The sequence below is a fragment of the Nilaparvata lugens genome, chromosome 12 (assembly GCF_014356525.2).
Source record: "Nilaparvata lugens isolate BPH chromosome 12, ASM1435652v1, whole genome shotgun sequence".
Lineage (NCBI taxonomy): Eukaryota > Metazoa > Arthropoda > Insecta > Hemiptera > Delphacidae > Nilaparvata > Nilaparvata lugens.
Window position 1 is genome coordinate 857,382 of NC_052515.1, and position 15,811 is coordinate 873,192.

General features: G+C 41.1%; 1 protein-coding gene and 1 pseudogene across 1 annotated transcript in view; one reads left to right on the forward strand and one right to left on the reverse strand.

The window, feature by feature from the left end:
- LOC111049769 (myotubularin-related protein 13) overlaps positions 1 to 15,811 on the forward strand; it is a 146,339-nt gene that overhangs the window by 121,743 nt on the left and 8,785 nt on the right. Inside the window, 5 exon segments of the mRNA XM_039439411.1 lie at positions 5,610 to 5,783; positions 5,785 to 5,827; positions 9,442 to 9,569; positions 11,082 to 11,263; positions 14,149 to 14,296. Of these exon segments, the coding sequence (XP_039295345.1) occupies positions 5,610 to 5,783; positions 5,785 to 5,827; positions 9,442 to 9,569; positions 11,082 to 11,263; positions 14,149 to 14,296 (675 nt within the window).
- Positions 15,315 to 15,386, reverse strand: LOC120353944 (annotated as a pseudogene).

Genomic DNA, 15,811 nt, shown 5'->3' on the forward strand with positions numbered 1-15,811 from the left:
TAGTCGTGAGAAAGGGTTTCGTGTCGAGACTAAGTCCTAGTCCTTGGGCACCGGGTGTCTTCCCGGGGTCCGGGTTGGTCGCGGAGCTCTGGTAAAGGCTTTCCCTGGCCTTCCCAGAGGTCCTCTTCCGGTTCCGCACTGGTTTAGTGCGCTGCGGCGGCCCGCGCTCTGGACTTTCCTAAGTCCTACTTGCCGGGCACCAGCTGTCCTCCTGGGGTCCGGATCGGCCGCGGAGTTGCGGGAAAGGCTTTTCCTCACCTTCCCGGACGTCCTCTTGCGATCCCGCACCGGACTAGTGCGCTGCGGCGGCCAGCACTCTGGACTTTCCTAAGTCCTACTTGCCGGGCACCAGCTGTCCTCCTGGAGTCCGGATCGGCCGCGGAGTTGCGGGAAAGGCTTTTCCTCACCTTCCCGGACGTCCTCTTGCGATCCCGCACTGGACTAGTGCGCTGCGGCGGCCAGCACTCTGGACTTTCCTAAGTCCTACTTGCCGGGCACCAGCTGTCCTCCTGGGGTCCGGATCGGCCGCGGAGTTGCGGAAAGGCTTTTCCTCACCTTCCCGGACGTCCTCTTGCGATCCCGCACTGGACTAGTGCGCTGCGGCGGCCAGCACTCTGGACTTTCCTAAGTCCTACTTGCCGGGCACCAGCTGTCCTCCTGGGGTCCGGATCGGCCGCGGAGTTGCGGGAAAGGCTTTTCCTCACCTTCCCGACGTCCTCTTGCGATCCCGCACTGGACTAGTGCGCTGCGGCGGCCAGCACTCTGGACTTTCCTAAGTCCTACTTGCCGGGCACCAGCTGTCCTCCTGGGGTCCGGATCGGCCGCGGAGTTGCGGGAAAGGCTTTTCCTCACCTTCCGGACGTCCTCTTGCGATCCCGCACTGGACTAGTGCGCTGCGGCGGCCAGCACTCTGGACTTTCCTAAGTCCTACTTGCCGGGCACCAGCTGTCCTCCTGGGGTCCGGATCGGCCGCGGAGTTGCGGGAAAGGCTTTTCCTCACTTCCCGGACGTCCTCTTGCGATCCCGCACTGGACTAGTGCGCTGCGGCGGCCAGCACTCTGGACTTTCCTAAGTCCTACTTGCCGGGCACCAGCTGTCCTCCTGGGGTCCGGATCGGCCGCGGAGTTGCGGGAAAGGCTTTTCCTCACCTTCCGGACGTCCTCTTGCGATCCCGCACTGGACTAGTGCGCTGCGGCGGCCAGCACTCTGGACTTTCCTAAGTCCTACTTGCCGGGCACCAGCTGTCCTCCTGGGGTCCGGATCGGCCGCGGAGTTGCGGGAAAGGCTTTTCCTCACTTCCCGGACGTCCTCTTGCGATCCCGCACTGGACTAGTGCGCTGCGGCGGCCAGCACTCTGGACTTTCCTAAGTCCTACTTGCCGGGCACCAGCTGTCTCCTGGGGTCCGGATCGGCGCGGAGTTGCGGGAAAGGCTTTTCCTCACCTTCCGGACGTCCTCTTGCGATCCCGCACTGGACTAGTGCGCTGCGGCGGCCAGCACTCTGGACTTTCCTAAGTCCTACTTGCCGGGCACCAGCTGTCCTCCTGGGGTCCGGATCGGCCGCGGAGTTGCGGGAAAGGCTTTTCCTCACCTTCCGGACGTCCTCTTGCGATCCGCACTGGACTAGTGCGCTGCGGCGGCCAGCACTCTGGACTTTCCTAAGTCCTACTTGCCGGGCACCAGCTGTCCTCCTGGGGTCCGGATCGGCCGCGGAGTTGCGGGAAAGGCTTTTCCTCACCTTCCCGGACGTCCTCTTGCGATCCCGCACTGGACTAGTGCGCTGCGGCGGCCAGCACTCTGGACTTTCCTAAGTCCTACTTGCCGGGCACCAGCTGTCCTCCTGGGGTCCGGATCGGCCGCGGAGTTGCGGGAAAGGCTTTTCCTCACCTTCCCGGACGTCCTCTTGCGATCCCGCACTGGACTAGTGCGCTGCGGCGGCCAGCACTCTGGACTTTCCTAAGTCCTACTTGCCGGGCACCAGCTGTCCTCCTGGGGTCCGGATCGGCCGCGGAGTTGCGGGAAAGGCTTTTCCTCACCTTCCCGGACGTCCTCTTGCGATCCCGCACTGGACTAGTGCGCTGCGGCGGCCAGCACTCTGGACTTTCCTAAGTCCTACTTGCCGGGCACCAGCTGTCCTCCTGGGGTCCGGATCGGCCGCGGAGTTGCGGGAAAGGTTTTTCCACACCTTCCCAGATGTCCTTTCTCGCCTCGATGTCCCACTGGTGGCCTACCAATGGGGAGTCAGGTTTCGACCAAACCTGACGTGTCGTCGTTGGTCGAAACTGGTAACCCGTCGTCTAAACAGATTAAATTTCGTTCAACACTCGCCCAAACGAGTGTAGAGCAGTGGAGTTCACTGTGTGGGAGGCTAATCGACTTTAGCCTCAACACAACTCCCGGTCGCTGAAGAAATCGGAGTTCACTTAGTACAAGGCGTACTGTGACGTTGCTAGCTGCTCGCTGCTTCCTTCTCACCTCTCTCGACCGCTCGACTTGGCTCTCCGAACTCGACTGCCTTTTGCTGGCCTTTCTCGAGCCTCCCTCAGTGACCGAGAGGGAGGGGAGAGAGGATGCGCAGCATCGCTGAGCGGTAGGCCAGTGGCTGGCTTGAACGTTGACCCCTCAGATTCTATGAAAGATAGCCGAGCGTCGAATAAATGAGCCCTAACTTCAATTCCTTTCTCTAGTTACGATATACATCGTGACACCATAGACAAGTACACTGTTTACGTAGTAACGTCATAACTGGTAGTCACATTATTTGTCCCGGACCCTCTCACTCTCTCTCTCTCTCTCTCTCTCTCTCTCTCTCTCTCTCTGTCGAAGAAATAACGGTATAATACTCTGTTGTATATCCATACTTTTTCACTGTTAAAATTAAATTTGAATTTTAAAAAACACTTTTGAAGTGAAAATGCACTTACTTTTGTAGTGTAGATCGTTTCGACCTGTTGTTGGTCATCATCAGACTGTGGGAATTTACTCAGATGACAAGGTTATGTGTGGTAAGGGATGAAGGTGGAGGAATAGGTTGTGGTGGTGGTTGGTGGATACTTAGTGAGGCGGTAATTTTGAACTATGGACTACACACACTCTTTGACAAAATAGTCCACAGTACAAAATTACCGCCTCACTAAGTATCCACCAACCCAACCCCCACCACAACCTATTCCACCACCTTCATCCCATACCACACATAACCTTGTCATCTGAGTAAATTCCCACAGTCTGATGATGACCAACAACAGGTCGAAACGATCGTCACTACAAAAGTAGGCTAAGTGCATTTTCACTTCAAAAGTGTTTTTTAAAATTCGAGGTATAATACTCTCCGATAACCATCTGCTTTATAACGACCATTCCTTCCTATTCGACACTAAAAGGATTCGGTTCCGAGTCTAGACATTCTCTAGAGATTTTCATTGTTTAGGGGGTCATAACAGTCTCTTTTGTAGATACTATGTCATCGCAGGCAGGCTCGCTTCGCTCGCCTTATCCGTTCAACCTGGACCCCTTGCTAAATTATCAAGAAATGAAACTAGCAGGCTTGCTTCGCTCGCCTGCATTTTTCAATTTGGCATTCAACCAAATTGACTGTGATCATTCATTCAAGATGACCGTATCTTGATGAGTGATTGAACGATTAATCATGTTTCTAACCCAATCTTTTATTATCAATTAGAATGGAATTATAGGATATACATCTGTAACTCATTAACTAAGCTAATGCATAGCTACCACTAATACAAGGCCCCGGCCTACGATATTGCAACGTCCCAGTGTAGGCCTAGAATCTAATACATGATTGGTGAAAAAGATACCAGCCGATCTTTTTCACCAATCGTGTATTAGATTCTATAAAATAAAATAGAATAAATAAATAAATTTTTATTGTCATTAAGCAACATTGGCAATATACAAAGTCAAAACTATACTAACATTATGCAAGTCAGAAGGTTATAAGTTAATGTAATTGAAAGTATATACGATATACATATATAAACACATAAACATAACTACATCTAAAGTAAGCCCAGAAGAATTCAAATATTCTTACTATACAAACAACAGTACAAACAAGGCCCTGTCAAAATGTTAAAACAAGAAAGAAAAGCTTTAAGCAATCAAGGAATCAAACAGCAATAATCATATCGGAATCCAAGAACTCTTGTATAGAATACATTGGTGTTTTCACTAACCAGTTGAAAAGTTTCATTTTAAATCTATCTGTAGACTCATTTATTAAGCTCAGAGGTAACTTATTGTACAGTCTCAGACCAATAATATTGTAGCTATTCATTGATTTAGAAAGCCTTTGGAATGGTATATTCAGTCTATTCTTATTTCTTGTTGCATAAGAATGTATGGTATGTCTTGGAATTTTCTCTACCTTTGTTTTTACATGTATTAGAGCAGTGTATATATAAAGATTTATGATTGTTAAGATTCTCAACTTAATAAACAAAGGTCTACAATTCTCAGTACTATTACGCGCATCTGCTAATATCGCGATGGCTTTTTCTGAAGTAAAAGCACACTGCTAACATGGCTACAGTTACCCCAAAACAACACGCCATATAAAAGAATACTTTGAAAAAATGCAAAATAAGCTGACCTTACATAGCTATCAGGTACATAATTTTTTAATTGTTTCAACAAATGAAGCCTATCTAGGCCTACGTCTCAGGTTGCAATATCGTAGGCCGGGGCCTTGTTTTAGAGGTGGCTATGGCTAATGTCATAACACATTAGTGTTTTGCTTGAAGCATCCTTAGGATACTGGAGTGAATTTGAATTACGCGCTGCTAGTGAGAGCGGTATGACGTCACTGACGTTCACTTTGTTACATTCAATATGTGAGTGCCCTAACACATGCTGACCGCTGGGCACAATTGGTAGATTCCCAACTAAACGCGCCGTTAAAGGGAGCGTAAACAACAGTTAGCCCTTAATTGATAAAATCGGATTTCACCTCACGCCGTTACAGCTGCTTTTGCCAACCTTGCAGGATTTCGCAACGCTATCGCGGCTCCAAATCTTCTCTATGGAATTGGATTCATACACGAATAATTGACATCAAGATACAAGCCGCTGAAATGAGATAGATAGAATAAGAAATTTTGAAATTAGAGCCACGTTGTCTTTAACACCAGTACACGACAAGATTATTCAAAATAGAAGGAACTGGTGCAGTCACTTGAATAGGATGGCTTGAGGAGGAATCCCTTTATACGCCCACTGGGAAATTAGATATAGGAAGGCCGAGGAAAAGATGAGTACCGGAACAGGTTATTTACTAGAACTAATCCTTGAAGTGAAGAAGAAAAAAAAGTAAAAGATTTCACTTTTTAAAAGAACAATGCAAGTCACAATTTAAAGTTCAAAAAATCTATTCTACTGTTTGAGAAGTTGATATTGTGGTAATTATTCATACTAAGAAATTGTCAAAAAACCAGAGATTTTATTGATAGTTAGAGAGACCGGTTTCGGTTGTTTCACCATTTTCAATCTCTGATAAACCCTGATAAACTCATAAATCAATCTCTGATAGATTATTATTTAGAATCTATTCTATTTTGTTTTCATAACATTTTTTGTATTTTTCGGTAGATCCACTGCCAATTCCCGCTAGCTTTCGAGTTCAACGACTACTACCTTCGGTTCCTGGCCTACCACTCGGTGTCCTGTCGCTTCCGCACTTTCCTGCTGGACTGCGAACTGGAGCGAGTCGAGTATGGCATCACAGCTGTCGAGGACAAACGGGGATCGCTCACCTCGCATCACAAAGGGTGTCGACACTGGCTCTGACGACGAGGGCATCTATCCAGGTGGGCATTCATTCATCAGCTCATTCATCCGTTCATTCATTCGTTCATTCAGTCATTCATTCGTTGATTGTCTTTCTTTTCTCTAAGGCAGGGCTCTCCAACCTACGGCCCGCGGATAGATTTTGTCCGGCCCGCCGAGAGTTATTGCAACAAAATTTTAAAAATATACATTTTTGACAACTGTGAGTTCAGTACTCTTCTACTACTAGCCACTCCATTTCTTAATAAGTATAAAATTAGCTGTTAACAAGCAGCGATCAACCATTGCGAGATATTAGCAAATGGTCTGCACGGACTGTACATGTCCCTGTGTACGTGCACACGAACTTGTCCCCTTGAATGTAACTGAGACTAGACCAAAATAGCCTCCCTAGGCGCGTATAATCAAGTTGTCTTATTACTATTAAAAGAAGTTATTATTATTTTGTTTAATTTCTAAATTTATGCATTGTTGAGTTTTCTTATGACCTTTTTACACTCAATAAATTCGACTTTGTGCTAAAATGAAATGTATTGATTTGTTTCTTCCTGTGTTTTAATTAAGCCTACTTGAAACTCCTCATATTATTTTAATGAAAATATAATAATTTTACATCCCCCATCTGTGTGTCCCCACAAGTCAAATTCCACGTACATCCTTGTTATTGGCCCTCTAAGCCTCCCAAGAATTAACAATGTGGCCCTTGGATAAAAAAGGTTGGAGACCCCTGCTCTAAGGTTTAACAATAAATGATACAGTATCACCATAAATGATACAGTATCACCAAGTGATACATAAATGATACAATGGAGATGCTATGGCCAGATTGAAAAACAACATTAGGGTAACCCTCCACTGGAACCGTATTCAACCGATCCGTTCGGCCGTTGGATCGGACGAATCTGCCGGTCATTAATTCAAATTCAAAATTCTTTCAAATTCAAATTCTTTATTCAAAAAAATAATTAAACAATCAAATGCATTCCAAAAATCAAATACAATATTATTTCCTAATTTCTAATATGTGTTCCCTATAGGCTACCCTGTGTGGGGACACTTGAATATATATAATAAAATATTTATATTCGGCCGAATATGGTCGTCCATTGGAACCGTTCACGTCAGTCTAGTTCAGTAGTTGACTGGTTGCCAACAATTGAACAATTGTTATATTAAGATTTTGAAAATTGAATAAACAAATATCCACTAAATTAGTTATTCATTACAATAATCTTACCTTCAGATCCTATTTGTTCAGCAATATTTGTCCACAGATTCCTTTGAACATCACGACGATGATAACTTTTGTCTCTCATATCCCACAATGGAAACATGCTCTTGAACCAAACTTATCAACTTTTCATTGTCCATAGTTACAACTGTATAAAACAGAACAACCTCAAAAAGCAAAAACAAACAAGACTGTGAAACAATTTCAGGTTAGGGACACTTTGTTATCTCAGCTCGACTAGCTAGTTCGGCCGGATAGAGCCGGAAAATCCCATTCAATTCGGATCGAAAAATTCAATGATGATGATTCAATGATTCAATGATTTTATTACAGCCAGAAAATACATACAGTACACTAGGCCATGTCATTACAATAAAATTTCTAACAGAATTACAATAACAATACATAAATAAAGATAATACACAACATGCAGTGCAAGAGCAGGCTTCAAAGCTATTCGGTTTCTCACAAGAAAATAATAAATAATAATACAGAAATATCAATAAACAATTACTAAACTAAACTTCAATTGATCGGCCGGAGATGTCAGTGCACGGACGTATGAACCTGTTGCAATGGACGAGCATTTATTCCTTTCTTTGTTGGGGGATCGTTCGGTCGCGTTCGTTTAAAACGGTTCTAGTGGACGGCCCACCCTATGGTATCACAATAAATGATACAGTATCACCAAGTGATACATAAATTGAATGAAAAAGACTAAGAAATTGTCAAAAAACCACTGATTTATTGATAATTAGAAAGACCGGTTTCGGTTATTACACCATTGTCAATCTCTGATAAACTAAAACTAAATACAAGAGCAGCAGAATTTATACTAGTAGGCGAATACTGCTATTGGTCGAGGGCACGAACGCCTGCCATTGGCCTAGCTAGACAGTCTCCTCCCCCTCAACGGTGTGACAAAATGGCGGCTCAAGCAACAGAATCGCCATGATAATAAAATTTACTTTTAGTACAAAATAAGAACCAAGAAAACAAGTGTGAAAGATAATAAAACAAATATGTAAATGGAAAAACTATTGACTAATGTATGCTTACAATTTTATGATAAAACTAAATTTTTAGTGTTGTATTGGTTGAAATGAATCTGGTCATTTAAACTATACTGGAAATTTTCCTTAATTACTCTTGTTATTTCTAAAGCCTCTAGAATATTCAAAGATCTGCCTTTGTTACATAAATGATACAGTATTATCTCAAGTGATAATAGTCATAGTCTTTCACAATATATTCTGTTCAAGGAGAGGAAGTTGCCAATGATACAGTATCACAACAAAATAATACAGTATTACCACAAAATGATACGGCATCACCACACATGATACAGTATCACCACAATTTGGGTGGCTCGTTGGAGTAAGTGATAACGCGCCGGTCTAATAATTAAGAGAACCTGAGTCCGAATTTTGACCGGGGCAAAAGTTTTTGACCACAGCACAATCACATAGATACGGCCACCCCGTCTTTCGGACTATCGAAGGAAACGATAAACCGTCGGTCCTGACTACCTATCATCCCTCTCACTCATTACCCACGCACAAGCCTAAGCATAAGAGCTTATGTGGGCATCACCCTCAGTATTATTTTTAAAAATGATACAGTATCACCACACATGATACAGTATCAACACAAAATTATACAGTATCACCACACATGATACAGTATCAACACAAAATTATACAGTATCACCACACATGATACAGCATCAACACAAAATTATACAGTATCACCACACATGATACAGTATCAACACAAAATGATACAGTATCACCACACATGATACAGTATCTACACAAAATTATACAGTATCACCACACATGATACAGCATCAACACAAAATTACACAGTATCACCACACATGATACAGTATCAACACAAAATTATACAGTATCACCACACATGATACAGTATCAACACAAAATTATACAGTATCACCACACATGATACAGTATCAACACAAAATTATACAGTATTACCACACATGATACAGCATCAACACAAAATTATACAGTATCACCACACATGATTCAGTATCAACACAAAATTATTCAGTATCACCACACATGATACAGTATCAACACAAAATTATACAGTATCACCACACATGATACAGTATCAACACAAAATTATACAGTATCACCACACATGATACAGTATCAACACAAAATTATACAGTATCACCACACATGATACAGTATCAACACAAAATTATGCAGTATCACCACACATGATACAGTATCAACACCAAATTATACAGTATCACCACACATGATACTGTATCAACACAATAAATTGATAATTTCCCTGATTCGTGTTGTGGTATTTCTCTCTGATGAATAAATAATGCACAGCATTGAATTTGATGAATTATTTTGCTTTCAGGTGGTCGCCTAGCCGGAACACATGTAGGAACAAATTTAGGACAATCGGTCTTTGATTACATTGAAAAGCAGCATGGCAGATCTCCCATTTTCTACAATTTTATGTACACGCCTGATACCGAACATCCGGTAAGAGACTTTTTCATTTACTTCTATATCATGGTTCATTCATAAAAAGTATCATGATACATCTTCCATTTATAGAACATATTTTATGCTTAAGATGTCTTGTTCCTGTGATACAAAGTGCCGGTTGCAGAAAAGTCGGATCAATTTTAATCGTGATTATTTCCACCTGAACCAATCAGAGAAGCCGTCTTTTCAAAAACGCCTTCTCTGATTGGTTCTCGTGAAATTAATCACAGTTATCTGACAAGACTTTGGCCTACACCTCGATCTTGCAGATCTCCTGGTGTTGCTCCACGCCGGTTTGACTCAGAAGGTGAATGGGGTGAGCAAGCAAACTTTGGGGTGACTGCGGGCTTTGCGCGCCGCTGTAGCACCCTTGTGTGTGGCTGAAAGAGTCGCCTGTGGCCGCGACGACTCCGCAGCTGAGGTAACGTGTTGTTTAGGAAGGTGAGCAGCCGAAGGCTTCAACCCTACTTCGACTCGTGAAGCTGGTGACTCCTGCCGCTCTAGGATGGGAAAAGAGTTGAGAAGCTGAGTATGAAAGCCCAGCTCTGGGATAGGTATGCCCGATACGAAGAGTAAGGATAGGGGCTGCGGTCACGCTGCGTATGACAAATGCCTCAACCTTCACGGCAATTGTGTCGAAGAATAGTCATAAGTGTGAGTAACTTTTGGTGGAAAAATTATCATGTTATATATGTGGTAAAAAGGCTCAATGCAGCGGGGTTTGCAATATCAAGATTGATAAGGGAGGTGGACCAGAGAATAGTTCGAATAGCGTACTATGGATATTTCCAGCCAGCTCTAACGTATGGCCTGATATTCTGGGGTGCGGCACCCGCTTCATTGATGGCCTTCAGAGTGCAAAAACGGCTACTGAGAATGATGTTTAAGAAGCCACCAAGAACCCCATGCAGAGAGTTATTCAGGGAAGCTAAGATCCTGCCGTTGTCTGTATATCTTGGAGGCTGCATTGTATGGATTTTCCCGCAAGGACGAGTGGACTACAGGCGCTACCGTACATGGCTACAACACACGGGCAAGGAATATGCTGAGACTCCAACCTCATCGAACAAGATTTTTTGAAGCTAAGCCAGAGCATGTCAGTCGAAGGATCTTAAACGCACTACCAGTGGAAATTCTCGATACTTCAAATAGAAGAACATTCAAGAGACTACTAAGGAGTTGGCTACAAGAGAGATGTTTCTACAGTTTACTGGAGTTTTTCTCATATACAGTGTGAGAAATAAACCTAAGTGAAATATTATAATAGTTAAGATGATGTCATCTTTATTTTTTGGACTTCAAATATTCACGGAGGTTTTGATGACCTGACAGATTGTATGATTTTATTGTATCTGACAAATGCGAAACATTCAATGTAAAATGAACATGCATGAATAAATATTATTATTATTATTATTATTATATACATTCGTCTTTTATTTATGGTGAATCGAATGTTGAAAAAATGACACTCGTATAATATCTATGATTGGTTGGTTGTAACAGGTATTGAGACCTCAAGCTCACTTAGCCAACCTGGACGTGTGGAGGTATTATCTGAGGGAGGAGTTGTCACACGGACCCAGCTACGACCTGGAGGTGATTCAGATGGACACCCAGCAAGAGGAGGAGGCCGAGGCAGCTGACGGCATCATCAACAAGTCATCGAGGAAAGTCGTCACCTTGGGGTCAGTGACCTAGCAAACTCAATTCAGTTCATTTATTTCCTCTTCAATGATACAAACATGAATAATAGTAACAAAAATACAGAGAATGAATATTCTTCACATGGGCTAACAATTTTTTAGACTATTCAATCAGTTATAATGTTGGAAGATATTCCATGGAAAAAGTTGTTCATGTTCCAAATTTCAAGCCGTTTTTCGTTAACTCAAGTCGATAACTGTCGATTACAGAGTAATATTACAGTCTTGGCCAGTTGTAAGTACAATAACTGCACAGTATGAGAAACTACCAGCGTCACACACAAACCACTCTCTGTCTCAGACAGCACCGTATCGCGCATGCGTTAGCAACGGGTTTTTCCCGTTCCATTCAGTCAGATCTTTGAATGTAACGTTCTTTGTGATGATGGTTACCGAGCACTGTAACTGGAGCCAATCGTCATTCTATTTGATGAAGATATTATTATCCAATGATGATTTATCATTATATTCAATATAATAATTAATATATTATCATTTTATTTCATAAAAGAAAGAGTACTTTTGAAAAATATAATTAATAAAATATAACAGTTGTTATTTAACTGATGTTGAAAATAGTATATTTCGCACCTAGAGCAGAAAATGAGATTTTTCCAGCTCGAAATCGGTTTTCAAGTCCGAGGCCGTAGGCCGAGGACTAGAAAAGATTGAGAGCTGGAAAAACATTTTTGCCCGTGGTGCGAACGATATTTTTCGCCACACTACAGGTATTGCTGACAAAATAAATAAAGAATACAAAATAAAGAATACTCGTTAAGCTATCGTACCTATCTCTTGATTTTAGTGGTAGAAGATTTGCAGTCAGGATTTCAGATTCTTTTAAAATTTCACTTGGAATACCACAGTCATCTTCAAGCATTTTTGAAAATTCGGAATGCACTAATAACAATAAATAATTGAATAAAACTGGTTGCGAAGCGAATTAGTTTGATTCGAAACTGGAACTAAAATCATGGCGACTTCAGCTTATTATGAAAGTGGACACTCGCCCGATCTAGCGGATGACTTATTAATAATAATAATTAGCGCGTTGTTTCCAGCCATAAGCGGCTGGAAAGAGACAACTTTCTGGCCTAGCCCGGAAAAGAAACCCTTTTCTGACGTCGTCTGCAAACAAGGTCTTTCAGATCTACGTAGGGACTGGAAAACAGCTGCTTTCTGTGCAGTGTGGCGAAAACACTATAACCTTTGACTATAGAAAGATCTTTCTATAGTCAAAGCTATAACTAAGTCAGCATATTGTCATTTCAAAACAAAAACCGAAACCTCAACCTCCCCTTTTACATTTGAAACATCAATAAACATAACTATTTGAAAAACCTCCATTCCCTTCCAGCATATTGCAATTTCAAAGCAAAATCCTAACCTATCTTTCCACCTTTGAAATATCAAAAAGCATAATTCTACCTGAACCCTTGCCCTTTCTAGCATATTGCAATTTAAAAGCAAAAACCTAACCTAACCTTATGGAACATTATTAAATATAATCATAAAAAACCTAACCACTAACCCCTAACCCCTTCACATTTAATAATTTAGATTTCAAAGCAAAATCCTAACCCCCTAACCTATCCTTTCACATTTGAAACATCAAAAAACATAACTCTAACTGCACCCTAGCCCCTTCTAGCATATTGCAATTTCAAAGCAAAAACCTAACCTATCCTAATAAAACATTATTAAATATAACCTGAATAAAAATTAACCCCTAACTCTTTCACATTTGTTGAACGAGACAAGGATAGCAACACCATTGCAAATCGTACACTACCATTATAACGTGGACCTCACTATAGATACTCAAAGAATACTTTTGAATAACTATGTTATAACTGTGACTGTTGCTGGCCGTTACTCTGTTTCTGAGACAAAGAGAAGCTCCTGCGTCACATAGCTTTACTAAAATGAATTGCTAGGACTATCGGCTTCAGTTATCATTGAAACTTAGAACATAGACGCCCTATACCATGGGATATGCTCTTATGCTATTTTTGCTCTATGTTTACGCGAAGGAGCAACGCATCATAAGTATGGGGAATGCTATGCCAAATCAAATAGTTTGTAGAATTTCGGTCGACAAATTTCACTTAATCAGTCAACAGTTGATATACTCATTAAAAAGTTGGAGGAAACAGGTTTGCTTTTGGATATTAATACGTCTTTGCCGGTTCACCGAGAATAAGAATAAGAGAACATTGCTCTTGTGAATCAAAGAATCACTGAGTCCAGAGCTCCGGGGAGACACAAATTTTGTTGAAAGTGGCGTCACCAAAGGGCATTTTTTGCCTGATATTGTGTTCTACAACTAATCGCAGGAAATGCTATTTCCATTGTAATAGAACATATTGTAAAATTATGAGTAAATGATGATGCAATTGGCAATTCAAATGTTGCGTTCTTTTTTGGACACCCTACATTATCAGAGTCTTTAAAACAGAAACTTGAAAACCGGTGCATTGGACTCCAAATTTGGTAGCCCCGCCACCAATCCTGGTGTCTCACTGACCCAGCTAGGTGACCTAAAGTAATAAGAGCCTAAAACTGTACCAAACATAAACTTTAATCAAACATAGACCGGTTCCTATGACACTATTTTAAATCTAATGAACCATTAAACCTATAAATCTAGTACAGTGTTCTAGAACATGGCCATAGTTGAACAATATCATAAATGTTCAATTCTGACTTGGTTCGTATGAGGATGAACAACATTATTGTATAAATTTCATTATAGTAGAATGCTTATGTATCCCACTGTTGTTTTTTTTTTTTTGTAATGTGTATTTGTTTAGGGGAATTAATTCAGTTTCATTTAGTTAATTTGTATTGATGTTATTGTTTTATAGTTACGACGATGTGGATAGACATGCTCCGGATGCATTCTCCTATCTGCTGGAAGAAATTCATAGGATAGAAACTGAACTAGGACATCTTCCGCAAAAGTGGAAAGTTCTATGGGATAAACTGGAGCTGCCCACTACTGACTCGCTCACTGTAAGTTCCTATGCTAACTTATCATTCCCCAGATTGCAAAACTAGTCATTGTTGAACTGGGAACGGATTTCATCTGCCAAGTTATCTCTTTTGTTGATATGACTCTATGGCATCCACTTCACTTTGAAAGTGATCGGCACGAATTAATAAATAGTTATTTGTGCAACTAGTGCGCAAAGTGTCAGTTTGCTGCACCGAAAGAAACGTTTACGCCCGAGCCTACGGCTCGGGCGGAATGGTTTCTTGAGTGCAGCAGAGGAACTTTGCGCACGTATTTCACATTAAGTTTTTCCTACAGTTACCATTGAATATGAAAAGTGGGTAATTATGGGTAAAATTGCCTGAAATCTATCAAATGTTTTTCTGTGTAATTTTATTATTGATAAAAACCTTAATTTATTGTCAAATTGAATAAAAATGTTGTCCTTGGTTATAATAATGAATAATAATTAGCGCGTTGTGCTTCGTTGCACCTCTGCTCACTATAGCAGCCACAGCAGTCACTGTTACTAACTTCATTTTGATTTTGCTGCACTGTTGCTCCATATAACCTACTAAGTATTTTGCGTTGCCATGTTGCAAATCTGGAGTGCAGAAAAATTTTTCCCGCACTAGAGCGGAAAAGTGATTCTTTGCGTTCTGTAATCAGTGCAGCAATGGCCACTTTTCAACGTAACTGTAGGAAAATGAATATTCTCAATATGGCACTAGAACAACTATGACAAACATATCAAAAGGAGTATAATATTCACACCGAATATAAAAACCTCAATTTTTACAGACCTATTTATTGTGATGTGGGCTGGACGGGACATAACGTACGCTCTGTATTGAATGGATATTGATATATTGCTGTACATTTCAATAGATATGAAATGAGTCTGATATAATTTCTGTTTGACAGAGACAGAGACATCCATCATTCAACACAGATCTGGTTTTCTAACACGGCCGTCTCCATAAACTAATTATTTAATAGTCAACCAGGTCAATCGATATTATTATTATTCAATAATAAAAAGTGAACTCAAAAGTTGAGATTTAGATGAGAAATACATACTACAGAAAAGATCCTGTCAAGTATGATTTCAAATAATAATTAATAAATATTGGATAATGTTGATGTACATTTCAACATGTAATGTTGATGTTAATGATTCTAATGTAGATTAAGGCTGTGCAAAGGCTAAAAAAAACTTTCTACTGGTGATATTTTTCAAAGTTTTTCGATTTGTATATCACCAAGCTATTAAAATGAAAAAGTTTTCTCAGGAAAATATTTTTTTTTCCAATCATTACTTTTTGAGATATGAATATGAGCGCCCGAAGTTTAAATTTTTGGGACAGAACATTTCAAATTCGGTAAGAGATAAATCAATGAGATTCAGAGGCTAAATTCTTCATGATATTGTTGATGTAGTAAAATAAAAATTTTCAGAAATTATGGATTTTTGAGAAAGTTATTCAATTTACCAAAAATAACTCAACTAAAAGTTATTTTTGGTCATTTTTAGT